At 38.7% G+C, this 14,896-nt stretch overlaps 2 protein-coding genes across 2 annotated transcripts; one reads left to right on the forward strand and one right to left on the reverse strand.

The window, feature by feature from the left end:
- Positions 1 to 21: 21 nt before the first annotated feature.
- Positions 22 to 9,363, reverse strand: LOC109984250 (matrix remodeling-associated protein 8). Its single transcript, XM_020634332.3, has 12 exons — positions 9,109 to 9,363; positions 8,413 to 8,439; positions 7,982 to 8,287; positions 7,049 to 7,150; positions 6,819 to 6,952; positions 6,538 to 6,717; positions 5,450 to 5,591; positions 2,189 to 2,347; positions 2,074 to 2,098; positions 1,739 to 1,824; positions 1,569 to 1,640; positions 22 to 1,478 (listed from the first exon to the last, which is right to left on the reverse strand). The coding sequence occupies exons 1-12, from the start codon at positions 9,167 to 9,169 to the stop codon at positions 1,456 to 1,458; spliced, it is 1,317 nt and encodes a 438-aa protein (XP_020489988.1). The 5' UTR covers positions 9,170 to 9,363; the 3' UTR covers positions 22 to 1,455.
- A 1,578-nt stretch (positions 9,364 to 10,941) lies between these two features.
- Positions 10,942 to 14,241, forward strand: psma5 (proteasome 20S subunit alpha 5). The gene is made up of 10 exons (XM_020634336.3): positions 10,942 to 11,048; positions 11,344 to 11,393; positions 11,844 to 11,910; positions 12,035 to 12,161; positions 12,803 to 12,870; positions 12,952 to 13,059; positions 13,180 to 13,238; positions 13,334 to 13,436; positions 13,631 to 13,717; positions 13,856 to 14,241. Exons 2-10 carry the CDS (start codon positions 11,365 to 11,367, stop codon positions 13,931 to 13,933), a joined length of 726 nt encoding a protein of 241 aa, XP_020489992.1. The 5' UTR covers positions 10,942 to 11,048; positions 11,344 to 11,364; the 3' UTR covers positions 13,934 to 14,241.
- Positions 14,242 to 14,896: the final 655 nt, after the last annotated feature.

A 14,896-nucleotide genomic window follows, 5' to 3' on the forward strand; every position in this document is an offset into this window, starting at 1 on the left:
TAGGAGTCAAGGAAAAAAAAAGATTTTGAAATTGTATTTATTTCTGTATTTATTATGCAGTCATTCATTCAATGCCACCCTCACACCAGCGGATGCCGGACAAGGCTGGGATGAGGTGAGGGAGGGAAAAATAAGATTTGCAATAACACAATAACACTGTTCTATCTTTTGGTTGGTCATAAATGTCTTAATCTGATGGGATGGTGTTTTAAGCATCTCCTCAGTTTTTCAAAATACTGATCTTACAACAGTGCAAACATGACCTGTGTTCAGCAAATCACTTTGAGTGTGTAGTTCCCTTTAAAGGTAGCCCACCAAATGAAAAGACAAGCAAGCATCTAAAATGAGCAGAAGGCATAAGGTCACCGTCTCTTCTCATGTAGACAAGTAGTTCTGTTGAACCAGGTGACATTCCGTGCATCAAACGAACATGTCAGTGAAATCTAAAATATGAAGATGCTTGATTCTACTCCCAACATCCAAACAGGTGAATGAAAAATATGTTTGTGAATTACAGATTTACTAAAGATCTTCATCATAAAGTACATTCTGACATTTCAAAAAAAGGAAAAGCACAGCTGAACAAAGTCAAAGTTTAGGAGGGCTAAATGTGTCACTGCTTCTTGCCAGAGTCAGAGTTGACAATTTTCTCACAGTCACACTCAGACACTTGTTGATGTTTTTAATTACATCTGTATTTTTCTCCTCTGGCAAGTCAAAAATGTCTGCAGTAAAAACAACTCCCACCATTGTTTCAGTCCATATTCAGTGAACAATAGGATGTGATCTTGACAAGATGATTTGAACACAAGGAGAAAACAAATCATATAAAACCCTCTCCCCATTTCAACATCAGCATCAAACAAAAAAACATTTCATGTAAAATGTACATTCCACAAAAAATACAGTCCGAGCATCAAGATCAATCATAATGTCTTGCAATGCTTGATTGGTCAGTTAGCATACAGTTAATATTAGCCTGCAGGAGGTGGTACACACTGATGGTTGTTCTTCAGTGGGCGTGTCAGTAAAGCTGAGATGATATGACAGTAAAACAGAAGAAACACATGTTTATCATACTCTCGGAATAATGATCAACACTGTAATAACTGATTATTCAAATCAGTGAACTTCATCCAGATAATTAAAATAATTTGCACATTTTTCATGTTCAATTTAGGGCTTTGTTTCAACTCCCCTCTAGGTGGCGTAAGTGTAAAGCGCAAATGTATCAAAGTCCAGTATTTTAAGTATGCTCAAGTACAAAAAATTAAAAAACAAAAACACTTTTTATTTTGTCTGTAGTGCTGATACTTTGAAGACATGTTTTCTGCTTTTCACAACCTTTTCTTTTCTTGCTTTGTGTCGCGTCAGGACACAGAGAAGGGTGAAGGTGTTCACTATGGATCTGGACCAGCCAGTGACCTCAGCTTCACTTCTATTTTTGTCATGTGGTCACTTAGAAAACTTCTGCATCTCTGCCAGATACAAAGACAACAAAGGTTAATGTAAGAAGAAAAATCAAGAAGAGTCACGATGGCTGAATGTGAATTATGAGTGTGGGCTACCTTTGTCAAGATCAATGACTTTGGGCTGAGAGATTATGTGCACCTTCTCTTTCAGCAGGTTGTTCTTGTACTCTAAAAATCACAAAGAAGAAAGTCAAAATATGCATATTCAAGAAAAAAAGCTGCTAATTAGGTACCTTCCACTTTTTTCTTTTTTTTTAAAAACTGACCAAATCTTTTCTCCTCCCGACTGCACACATTCACTTCAGGGACGTCCATCTCAAACTCCTCTGAGCTGCTCTGACTTCTGCTGGACCTGTACACACAAAGAGGAATCATCACCTTTTCACACATACAGAAATCTCCTGAAAACCTCTGGAGATTTGGCTACCAGCAGGTTCTTTAGGCTATGTGTGAATGCAAACAGTCCGAGTGAGCTGATGTCTGAACGCGGCAGCATATACTCCAGAGATTTCAACTCGAGCCAATAGAAACAGAATGAGTAGAGTAGATGATGTAGTTTAAAGATCAAAGTGATTAGGTGTGTGTGTGTGTTCTCACTCACCTTATAGACACCTGTGGGTGATACTCTGAAAGAGTGGAAAACTACATGAGTATCATGAGTGTAAATTCAATGTAAAGCCACTTTATTGACGACTGAGTTATTGCAGATTTTTTACCTTTGGTTCTACGTCTGCGTGTGATGAGGATGATGATGAGGATGATGAAGGCCAGGAGCAGGAAGGAGGTGAGGACGTAGCCGAGCGGCAGGAGAAAGTGGTGTCTCTGCTCAGGGAGGATCACATTGATGACTCGCGGTGATTCAGCCTTAGTGGTGTCTGAGTAGTGCACAGATCGCAGCAGTCAGCATTTAGTGATGCTATCATCTTCACAAATACACCAATGTGTCATCACAAAGTTTACAAATGTAAAACGCGGGGAACAGATGTGACATTGAAAAGACATTACACACACCACATGAGTTACACAGAAACAATCCATTGAGTCCAATAAAAGCTCTCACTTGTACTGCTTCCTGTTTTTCATTTCACTGTGTTGGAGGCTCCTGCTGGGGCTTTTTCAGTTTCTCAAAACTTGAAGTTAAAAATGGGAAACTAAAGCTACGTTTCTTATCGAGGGATTGGGTCAAGTTCTTCCTCCCATGTGAATTAATTTGAGCAGTAATCCCTGCATGGATTAAAGTTTAGATTTACAGCTAAAAATCTGTTTAGCCACGTCTTCCTGAAATATGTTTATGTCCAGCTATTCAAGGTGCCAAAAGAATGAATTCTTTAAGAGGCAGGTAGGTCTAAAACTTCTGTGAAACTCTTACACTTCCTGCAGAAAATTCAGAAGGGAAACATATTCATTCATCCTGTCAAGCATTTCAACATCTGGTTTATTAGCAGTTTATTAGCAGCTAACTTTTGGTCCAGATCAACATTCATGGTAGTTCCTGCTAATGCAGTGCTAAGCAGTATCCCTGGCTTTTCCTTTAGCGAAAAACAGCCCAAACACAGAAATTAAAGACAGAAAATATTCTGTCTTTTGATGAATGAGAGCAAAGAACTATATCTGTTTTGTAAGTCTCAAACACTATTATGACTGTTGGAGCCTTATTTTCATTGCCAATTTTTTTGTAGGACCCTCAACAAAGTGAAGTTGGTGTTTGCAAATCAAGTGTGTTTGGTGTGGCAGGATAAATTCAATGTCAGCTGACTAATATTTGAGAAAAGTCTAAAAGTCAAATGAAAATAAAAAAAAGTCTTTGCAGGTTTCAACAAATGTGTACATTTGTTGTTGCATGTGTGCTGGTAATGCTCTAACACCTCACAAATAACTTTATATAACCTGTTTTTTATGCAATGACTTTTCCTGGCTGTAAAGAAATGCTGACAACATTTCTGGGGCGGTGAGAAATAATAAGCCAGTCAGCATTAGGTGATATGTGCGGTTCTGTAGCGTGTTGAAAAGCAGAGGGGGAGGGGGGGGGGCCTGGTTTCACTTTGCCTCATTTAAAAAAAAAAAAAAAGTGCAACGCAAGAAGCAGCTGTGAAGACCTCAGACTCGACATATCTGAGCCAGAATGAGATCCAGACAGAAAGTCATGCTGTGATTTACTTTTCCTGGCAGACAAACACAGAGAATGTGAGGAGAGGAAGCGGAGCGAAGGAAGGACAGAGCGGGTGGAACGGAGGAGCTGAGCCAAGGGAGAGGAAGGGGACAGGGGTGAGATGTTTCTCCAGAGCAAACACATCACCCTCAGACCCTAAAGCCAAACTTCCAGCAAATACACATCTGCAGCTTACACCAAACAACATGTACATTGACAGTTTAAATCCTCTGATCCCTTTTATTTATAATTTCAAGACATTTTCTCCTGACTCGTGCCAAGACTTGTGTGTTTGTGTTTGGACTGGCTGCCCAGTCCTCTCACTACCAAAAACTGCACTAAGAAATGACTCTAATGATTGAGAGGGAGGGGTGACCTACATCTTTTTCTTCCCTATTTCATCAACAGACTCCTTCTCTCTTTGAGTATCTCCCTCCTTCTCTCTTCTGTCTGTACACATCTCAGTCCGTCTCTTGTTTGCCAGCTGTGGCACAGATGAAGCCCTCTCATCCATAAACTATTCCAGAAAAAGTTATCTTTCTTTGTTAAGAATGGCAACAACAATACACTGGAAAAGCCACAGAAAAGAGTGTGATGAAAATAAATGAATATGAGCATGTGGGATCCTCAAAGGAGGAAGAAAACTAAAAGAGGACGGGGCAGAAGGGAGATGTAGGAGGGGTAAAACACTTCAGAATGTGAGGAGAAAGCCAAAGTCAACACGGCAGCAGACGGTCAGAGAGGGCACAACACAAGCAGATAACAACACAGAACACTGTGCAAACCCACTCCTGTGTTGGAGATAAATCAGTTAAACCAGTAACATTCCCATGGTCCAATGCTTAAGTATTATTACAGCCCGGAGAGAAGGATTATTTGTGTGGGCAGGAGCTGGACTCCAGTCCTTAGACTGTATTTGAGAGATTCCACTGAAATGAGATCGGACTTGGCATGTTCTTACACACACACACACACACACACACACACACACGCTTGCACGCATGCACACAGACGCACACACAAATGGACTAGGAGGCCTCAAGTATTTAGGTTTTCAAAACGTCTCTCAAAAGATTTTCTCACATTGATACGTCTGCCATTATCAGCTCTACTACTGGAAACACAGACACATGCACCAAAAGCTCTGTCATTCTCCAAATATTTTGGAGGAGGACAGCTGCCATGCCAAGCAGACGGTCCTTTTCTTCATCTGCTCTTCTCTCTTTCTAATGAGTACGTGTCTTTGGCTTCAAAAAGAAAGTAGATAACCAGACTCCAGACAAAGCAAACAATATTTAACTAGAAACTTGGGGAAGAAAAAAATCAGTAAAAAAAAAAATGGTGTGATAACAGGCAGCAGTTTTGTTGAGAAGAAGGTCAAATTTGAGTAGGGTAAGGAAATGAGGACTGTGTTGTGAGGGAGTGTGAGTGTGGTTTCAGGGCTCTGGCATCAGACAAGCTGACAGTGCAAGAAAAAAAAACGTTTTTCATGAAACAAATAGAAATAAGATTTCCCCTACTTCCTCAGCTGTTACTTTGCTCTGGGAGAGACTGAGGGGAACACAGCAAGGATGAGTGAGGCCAAAATGAGAAAACACAGAGGGGAAGAGTGAACGAAAAAACAGATGTTTGTCAAGTTGTTTCATCTTAATTGTACACATGATAGTTCAATTTGTCAAAACACCCCCTCTAGTTTAGGCACTCACAACTCACACTGATCTAAAACTAGAACAGCAAGGGGGATTCTGTGTGTGTGTGTGTGTGTGTGTGTGTGTGTGTGTGTGTGTGTGTGTGTGTGTGTGTGTGTGTGTGTGTGTGTGTGTACCACCTTTGTCTTCACTGGGCAGTGCTTTGGCTGGCAGGGTGGGCTGTATCACTGGTGGTTCCACTGTAACCTGAAACTCTCTTCTTTCATGTAGGCCACAGTAGTGATGGTGGAGATGGCAGGAATACTTCCCCTGATCAGTGGGCTGTGTTTTTAAATGCAGACAGACCATGTTGTATATATCAGAACTAACACATGAAAACAATCTGTGAGACGCTGAAGTTCAAAAGAGTAGATTGTTTAGATTGCTTAGACTAAATCCACTTTTTAAAGGTTTTGGTCAGATTCTACAATTCTACAATTCTACAATTCTACAATTCACTTAGCAGACGCTTTTCTTCAAAGCGACGTACATCAGAGAGTAAGAACAACACAAGCAAGGATCTAGAAAACAGGGAACAATGTCAGTAAGAGCAAACGATCAGCTTTGAGTCTGATTGGACACACAGGTGCTGACAGGAAGTGACCAGAGGCAAAGCACAACATTGAGGACAGTTCTTGAGAGCTCTAATCAGTATAGAAACCATCTTATAAGTGATCGCTATCAAACAAAAACCATCGTCATTACCATCATCATCATCAATAATATGGAGACCATCATCATTAAGTTATATAAAAATACTAACCAATTATGGGTTTTGACACCAGCCAGATGTTCATATCCAACTAAAATTCAACATCGGTCCATGTGATGTCACCAAATTCTAATATCCGGCAAAAGTTAAACATCTGTCCTAATTCTTAAAATATGACTTTTCTCTTGTCAGCATGGGACTGTACGGACCCTGTGTTGTTTCTGGTGCTACTGTTGTTATGGTTTAAATGTTAAAATGCTTAACTGACACCACTAACCTTATTTCCAGAAGAATGACAAAAGTTCACTGATAGGTAACATCTTTATGAAGTGTATCTTTTTGCTGTAGTGGTTTATTTTTACTGTGTGCTTTAAAATCAGGCTCCTGTGATATTTTCTGTTATGTTACCCTCCATTCTTTACTGTATGTCAAAGCACTTTGTAAACCAGTGTTTTTAAAGGTGCTACATTTATACAATTATTATTATTAGTAGTATTATTATTGACAAGATCACACCTTCAGATCAGATATAGCAAGTGAAAAGTCCCCCTCCGAGAAGGCTTGGTTGCTGATGTTCATCTTCCTCTGGAGGAACAGAGGTCCATAGCTACGCTGTTCCCCGGAGGCGTACAGGTCCACCAGCCGGTCTGCGCGGTCATGCCGGACTCCTGGAGACTGTCTGTCCCAGTGAACCACCTGATGCCATCAAGGCAGGAGACTTGTATCATTTATTTTATCGAATACATTTTGTATTGAAAATTAACCTGGACTTCAATTGTAATGAAAAACAAACACACCTGCTGGTCCTCTTCCTCATTGGTCCAGTCCGTCCACACATTACGTCGGTTGACGCACGGCAGAACCACGGTGCTGCCAAGTAGCACCACATACACCGCTTTGTGTCCATCCCAGTAGCGCTGTTCTTTACGACCTTAAAGGTATAAATGCGAGAAAAAAAAAGACAAACTAAGTGAGCTTTAAAGTCACTATCTGCTGCAGATGCTCATAGATACAGTGAGATACTTACGGGATTTAGTAACATTGAGCTGCACCCGGACTGTTTCATACAGGTGGCAGTAGAGATGGTGGAGGTTACAAGAGTACAGACCTCGGTCGTTCATAGTCACGTCTGTCATCATACACAGAAATACAACATGGTCATGCTTTCCAGTAGAACCATTACTTCTTCTTAATTTAAAAGATTGCACCATTATGAGACCAGTAAGAGACCACATTATCTTGTGGAGCCAGTTGGGAGCCTTCTAATTTTGCAGCAGCTGTTTGAAAAGATCTGACCACTGACAGATTTTATTTTTGCTATGAGAAAATAAATCCTTTACAGATATGCAACGAGCCGACACAGAAGTTAAAGAAAATTGTTACAAAAAAATCTTGAATCATAACCACTGTTTGTGTGAATGTTTGGCTTCCCTACAAGAATGAATGAATTTTGAATTTTGAATGAAGTGTTTTGTTTTGTTTTAATTAATGTTTTGTGAAAGAGGGGCAGATATTATAAGATTAGCCTTCTTTTTGCTCCTTTTCATTCAAAATTTGAGATTTTATGTTTGTTTGCTTTTCTTAACTTCATTGTTTGTTTGAATGAAATAAAATTTACAAAAAAAATAAAAATAAAATGCTCCAATGTGGAACAGTTTTTTAGAAACAGCTAGGTTTATGACTTAGTAGTCGAAAAATAAAGCCATGTCCTCCAGCCTCAAAGTAATCAGCATGCTGTTGTGACAAAAAGATAGAGGTGATGTTCTGTGTTATCTAACATAGCACATCTGCTGAAAAATTAGTTGATCTACATCTACAGTATATACATTTGGCCGTTATAAGGATCAAATGTGAAAAAATGGCATAAATGCAGAGCTGAACTAAACCAACAGGAAGACAGCATGCAAGCTACAGTAAAAAGAAAAACAGCTCCATGAAAACCAAGGACAGGGAGTGTGACCTTTGATGACCAGAGAGAAGTTTCCATCCTTGAAGGCGGTCCGGCTGAGGCTGACCCTGTCCAGGTTATAGGAGTTGTAGATCCTCTGGTCCCCCGCTGAGAACATGTCCACCACCCTCTCCATGGTGTAGTCTGGACTGGCTCTGTACAGGTCCCAGTGGAGCACCCTCTGTCTGTCCCTCACCCTGTCCCTGGTCCACACCATCCGGCCGCTCACGCACTGCAGCAACACCCTTGACCCAGCCGGGGCGCTCACGTTGTACCCCGCCACCACCACGCTGCTGCTGCTGTCGGCCTGAGCTGACACTGAGGAGAGAGAGAGGGTCCCACACGAGTTTATACACTAAGACATTCAGTGTTTAAAATCCTTCAATAGAAATGCATGGATGTGAATAAAAACTGTAGAGACATAAACACAAAGAGAAACCGACCTGCAGTGAAGAGGCAGGCCACAGGGACTACAACAGCAACAGTGGGAAAAAGAACAGGATAATGTTTTTAGCAGACCTTGTCAGACTGCCACTAAATGTTGTGTTAATGTAATATAAATATAATTCCAGTTGGAAATAAGCCTCTCTATACTTTGATTAAACAAGAACTGTATTTGTTTCAATTAACACATTTCATTTAATGTCGGCCAACAACAAACTATTTTACTGCAACTGATTCTATAAAAATAAACCTGCTAAAAATCAAAAGTGGAAAGGCTACTATTTCAAATGAATAAAAGTGCAGTTAAGAAAGTAAATGTCTTAATACTTTGTATAATGACTCAGTGGAAGTCATCAGGCAGGAATGTGTTTGTGTGAATGAAATGCATGAGGTGGACAGGAGGAAAGCACCCAGTCTAGTTTTAGTATAACCTTCAAATATTTGAATAAAGATTGTTTTTTTTTCTTGGCAACATTTCAGCGCGTTAACTTGAATGTAAAACGCTTATTTTACAGACTTCACAAACATGTAGCATAATCTAAAAGAAATGAGATTCAAATGTAAAACGCTCTGTTTGTCCAGGTAATTTTGCTGCAGATTTCGGACTTCATAAGAAACTGTTTTAACATGTTATACTCTGCGCATAGCTGAGAGTTCATCACAATTGTGCATCAACCAAACTCCAGCCTACTTACTGTGGATGAAGAGGAGAGCCTGAAAAATGATGTCCTCCCTCTCAATCTTCATGTTGACCATGTCAAAGGTGCAGTGTATAGACTTGTCAAAGGATGCACACCTGGCAGACGAGCCTGAGGGGATTAAAACACGAGGTGTTTCTCCATCAACAGGAGCAGCACGACTTGAATTTATTGAAGTAACGAGCAGCGCCACGTTTGGACTTCAACAACAGAACCGACACGAGACCGAACTAAACTGATCCACCCGGGAAATGAAACCTGACACCCCCCAGTCCTCCTCTCACAAAGCCAGTTAACTCATAACAGTGGCAACTTCACCTCAACTCCTTTATACATTCTTATTATGATTTATCTTTAGAGCAGATTAAGTTATTGTTGATTAATATTAAAAACAACAATGCAAAATATTAAGAATAATAGGCCAATAATACTAGGCTAATTATAATAATAATAACAGTGCTAATAGGCTAATAATACTAGGCTAAAAAAATATAATAATAATAATAATATTATTATTATTATTATTATTATTATTATTATTATTATTATTATTATTAATAATAATAATAATAATAATAATAATAATAATAATGGATAATGGATAGCTGGATAATAGTCTATATAGCCTTGACAGGGGATATTTATTTAAAATTGGGTTCATTTCGGTTTAACAAGTGGTTAAGCCAGTAAAGCATGATAAATTTTAAATAAATAAATAAAGGAAGTACAAAGAACGTTAACAATTGAAGAAAATACTAGGACAGAGGACATTCTTGGACTATATAGCCTATATATATCTAATTTCCACCATTCCTTGATCTCTGCATCCAATGAGTTATTTTTCTTTGGGGGTCATTTGGCCTTTATTTTTGACAGGAAAGATGAAGAGACGGGAAATGTGAAGGGACGAGGGAGAGTGGGGAAAGACATGAGTCAGGACCGGGTGTGGAACCTGGCAACAGAGCCACAGGGACTATAGCCTCTTCTCAACCTGAACCAACATGGGCTAAACGAGAGAATCAAACATGTTTGATAGAACAACATGTAAGACTATTGGTCAGAGGTCTTGCACAACGTTTGATTTATCTTTAATTATCGCTGGTATTTAAAATTCCTTTCATACATTAAATATCATGAAGCACACAAAATGAAATTAGTATAAAGCCTCACTCACGCATCTTTCGTCCCTACTGTGGTAACTCTGTCTATAAAACGCATTTTGAAAATCAGCTTTTTTTTTGGTATTGTGTTGATTTACGTTTATGCGGCTGCTCATCCTTCGTTCAGCTAAAGGACGACCTCTAGCGGCTAATATCCTGGTATGACTTGCTACTGATTTTCTGTACAGCAAACTAGGGTTTTAAGCAGTAGCATTTGTAAATTGTAAAGGTCCTTTATGTGGTATGAATTAGATTAATTTGTTTGCATTTCCTTAGAAGAGTTTTAATAAAGGTCATTATACTAATAAAGCATACCAACTTTTTTATGTAGCCTACATAGCCTATATATATATTATTAGTATTATTATTAGACCTCCATTATCTGTTCTTGAATTTGACACATTCGATTGATATTGTTTTCTAAGAGACATAACAGGATAAACTAAAGACAGTTAGTGAGTTAAGTAACTTTTTTCCTTCCCAGCTCATCTTTTTAGTCAACATAGTACATGTTATTGTAAAAGTTATCTAAAATATTATGGGGGGGGGGGGTCATTTCAAAATCAAGTTGGTCAAATCAAGACATATATTCTCTTCTTTGTTAAAATTGTATTTCAATTTTAGTTACTTCAGCGGGGAAATCATGGACGCGCAGGGATTGATTTACATATGCGGAACTATGTGTATCTGTTTTGTTGACACCCGACGCGTCTAGGTGTTGCACTCTAAACGCTTCCCCCGAAACAAGCGAACTCATTCAAGGGTCTTTGGCTAGAGGTAAATAAGTCTATTACGTGTTATTTTGATGATATGCGTCGCGGTATAGTGCATGTGTGTTTTCTTAAATATAGTTTTAATCTAAGAATATTGACGTTAGACTTCTAGGAGCTTTTTAAACGCAGTTATTTAAGTGATTGGCCGCGTCACTTAGCATCGTAGCTAATACTAGCACTGCTAATCACCCGGTGTTACGGCAAACATGAAGAAACGAGTTGTTCTTACTTTTATGTGATTGTTATAACTCTTTGATGGTCCAATAGTATTTAACAAAAAAACTCTCCTCTTTCTACAGGTCCTGTGTTGAAAGTTTAAGATGTTTTTGACAAGATCCGAATATGACAGGTTGGTACTACAAACTGCTTTGTCATTTATTGAGCGCTTTTAAGTTTGAACTCAGGAGAGCTGTCACAACTAGCTGGATGTACCAGATAATTGTGATCATGGGTGCTCAGGAGATCTTAAAGTACATCGTTTTGATACCTTTTGTTACTCTATTGACGTTTGTTGCAGGTTGTTAACTCGCAGATAGTCACTTCACAGCAAGCTTAATTTGCTTTCACTTTCGCTCCCACTTTTTTTTTTTTAATTAAGCTTTATTTAACCAATAAATCCATTCAGATTTAAATGTACTGTTGATGAGTGTTCTAATAAAAATGCATTTCCAACACCTTCAACAGATTACGAGTAAAAAAATGGGTCACTAAATGATCACCCATAAACATAAATCCAACATCTGACAAACACGTCATCACCGCTACTATTTATTATCATTTCTCACATTTGTTTTTTTAGAGGTGTGAACACATTCTCCCCCGAGGGACGATTGTTCCAGGTTGAATATGCCATCGAGGCCATAAAGGTTAGTATTACATGCAGAATCACTTAAATTAAACACTTGTCGTCATCTGTGGCAGATGTAAAACTGAAATAATAAAAAGTTTAAGCTCATAGATGTACTTTTTGGTCTGGCCTTGCTTTCCTAGTTGGGCTCCACAGCCATTGGTATCCAGACGTCAGAGGGAGTGTGTCTGGCTGTGGAAAAGAGAATCACCTCTCCACTTATGGAGCCCAACAGCATTGAAAAGATCGTTGAGATCGACACTCACATCGGTAAGTGAAAAGAAACACAACAGATTTAATGGAAAAACTCACATTTAACGCCAGCTATGGACTTGTTCTGAAGTGTGTGTTCATTTTTTAATTCATACAGTACATGTTCAGCCTGATTTGGTATACGACTGTTTTTGTACATTAAAAATATACTAAGGCTAGCGCTGATTGAAAGAAAAACAGAGAAAATAAAATGACTACACATGAGGAAACTCAGAATTATTCAAAGTGAAAATCAATAATTCTTATTCAGAATTCATGTTTATATAGAAAATAAAATGTTATTTTGGGAGGTTTGGCTAATCATATATATATATATATATATATATGTGTATATAAATTCCAGAAGCTTAACTCACATGCATCAAAGACACATTTTTTTTAAAAACATCACAAAAGGACTCCCCTTTGCCATGTTGTGTGTTGTTGGGAGGCTCTATCACTCACTTTACATGAGACTTATAGTTACGGTATATATACTTTATATACTAGTAGTTTGGTTTGGAAAAATTGTATCATCTGGATTTATTTTGTAATAATCCTTCCTCATATAACATGGAATGGCCTTTCTGAGTTTTGCTTTAGGCTGCAGCATGTGCAAGATCAGCAGTTTTGTAATGATCTTTCTTTGCACCTCAAAGGTTGCGCCATGAGTGGCTTGATAGCCGATGCCAAGACTCTTATTGACAAAGCAAGAGTGGAAACACAGGTATGAATGGCCGCACAGTAAAACATATATTCACTGACTTCATATTCTACCTGTGATTAACCTGTATATGTTTCCCATCAGAACCATTGGTTCACTTACAATGAGACAATGACAGTGGAGAGCGTGACTCAGGCTGTGTCCAACCTGGCACTGCAGTTTGGAGAAGAGGACGCTGATCCTGGTGCCATGGTCAGTCACTCTGCTTCTCTCTATGCTGAAAGTATCACATCAAGTCAGTTTGTTTTTTCTCAAGGCATAACCCTCTTTGTTTTCTCTCTTCTCTGTACTTCTCTGCCGTCATCTATACAGAGTCGACCTTTTGGCGTGGCACTTCTGTTTGGAGGAGTCGATGAAAAGGGACCTCAGTTGTATGTAGAGATTACCACACATTACATACTTTTAAACAAAATCCTATTCATTGTGAATTCTATCTCTAGCTGACCTTATTTTTTTGTGAATGCAGGTACCACATGGACCCATCAGGAACCTTTGTGCAGTGTGACGCTCGGGCCATCGGCTCTGCGTCTGAGGGAGCACAGAGCTCTCTGCAGGAGGTCTACCACAAGGTAGTGACCACACAGCATTATCATAGTTAAAAGGAAAAATAGCAAAGCAAACTTTGAGGATGCTAACTTTTGTGTCAGTTTGAAAAATAAAATGAAAAGGTTAGATGAAATGAAAAGTTATCTTAAGTATGCAAATCATGAGGATTGAAGAGTTGTTTTTTCTGTTTGTTCCTCTCTTCTCGGGTCACCAACAGTCCATGACATTAAAAGACGCCATCAAGTCATCTCTCACCATTCTGAAGCAGGTGATGGAGGAAAAGCTGAACGCTACCAACATTGAGGTTTGTTCCTAATTACTCAGCCAGTATCTAAATATTTTACTTTAGTACAGGAGGGTGCTTGTAGACTAATTATTCTTTTTAAACACCTTAAACACAAGTGTTTCATGTAGACTTATTAAATCTGTGTCTCCTCTGTAGCTGGCGACAGTAGAGCCCAATAAGACCTTCCACATGTATTCCAAAGAAGAGCTTGAGGATGTAATCAAGGACATCTAGAGCGGAAACGATTCAAAAAGTCTGGAGTTCGAGTTCTGGGCAGGAGCGGACAAGGATCACCTGGGCTGAATGTCACAACACAAAACTTTCCATCAGCGCATTTTCCTGTTGCAGTCCCCGGTTTTTGGGATTGCATAAGAGTAGTCTCTTTGTATTGTGCTAATTAACTTCTTCTCTCTGAGTACAACTTTTGTGCAGGGGTCTGACCAGCACTTACAACTGAGCGGCAGGAAAACAGTGGGGAGGGGTGGGGGGGATTTTTTTGTTACGAATCAGTACTACAATTAAACTGTTGTATTCAAAAAGTGGTCTTTGGCTGTTTTGTGTTTTTTTTCTGTATTCTTATTGATTTGAAATGAACGGTTAAACTTTATCTATGGCACTTAACGTACTATTTTTCTAAACACTTAAATGCATCACATAACATTAGCAGAGTTACATGAAAAAAGAATACTCGTGTGATAAAGAATGTTTGCTAGTTGTTAATGTAGTTACTACCTACATTTTATTTATGTTTAAGAGCAACTGCAGCATTTAATCCCCCATCGTTTTCTCCCCTTGTTTGTGTTCACTGTCAAATACAGGCCAAAAAAATCATTTCAAGAAACTAACAGATTTTTTCATGTTTACATTAATTTCCTCTTATTTATAAAGAGCAACCACTGATCTATTTCCACGAACCAAGTCTTCATTTTTTCCTCCCAAAATAGAAACAGAATATATAAATGGAAACTTTTTAAACCAAAAGATTTGAAAGTAAAAATTGTATATTTTTTGCTTTGGAGTTTGATCAGTGATGTTATTTGTTATTTCACTGAAGTTTATTATATCAGGTTAAACCTCTAGAGGGGTCAGCCGGGTCCTATTTTACCTGTATTAACATTTCAACTCTAAGTGGATACTGTTCAGTATTTTCTTGATCACTTACTTTCAGTTTCAGCGTTTTTGGGGTCTTTTAGTGAA

This window comes from Labrus bergylta, chromosome 5 (assembly GCF_963930695.1).
Source record: "Labrus bergylta chromosome 5, fLabBer1.1, whole genome shotgun sequence".
Taxonomy (NCBI): Eukaryota; Metazoa; Chordata; class Actinopteri; order Labriformes; family Labridae; genus Labrus; species Labrus bergylta.

What these genes read in the sequence shown, in the direction of transcription:
- LOC109984250 (XM_020634332.3), bottom strand. Translation starts at nt 9,169, where the DNA reads ATGGTCAACATGAAGATTGAGAGGGAGGACATCATTTTTCAGGCTCTC. An exon ending in GGCTCTCCTCTTCATCCACA is followed by an intron (nt 8,440 to 9,108) that starts GTAAGTAGGCTG and finishes TTGCTGTTGTAG; the next exon opens with TCCCTGTGGCCTGCCTCTTC. An exon ending in ACTGCCCAGTGAAGACAAAG is followed by an intron (nt 2,348 to 5,449) that starts GTGGTACACACA and finishes TGCACTACTCAG; the next exon opens with ACACCACTAAGGCTGAATCA.
- psma5 (XM_020634336.3), top strand. Translation starts at nt 11,365, where the DNA reads ATGTTTTTGACAAGATCCGAATATGACAG. An exon ending in ACGCTGATCCTGGTGCCATG is followed by an intron (nt 13,060 to 13,179) that starts GTCAGTCACTCT and finishes TCATCTATACAG; the next exon opens with AGTCGACCTTTTGGCGTGGC. An exon ending in TGAACGCTACCAACATTGAG is followed by an intron (nt 13,718 to 13,855) that starts GTTTGTTCCTAA and finishes TCTCCTCTGTAG; the next exon opens with CTGGCGACAGTAGAGCCCAA.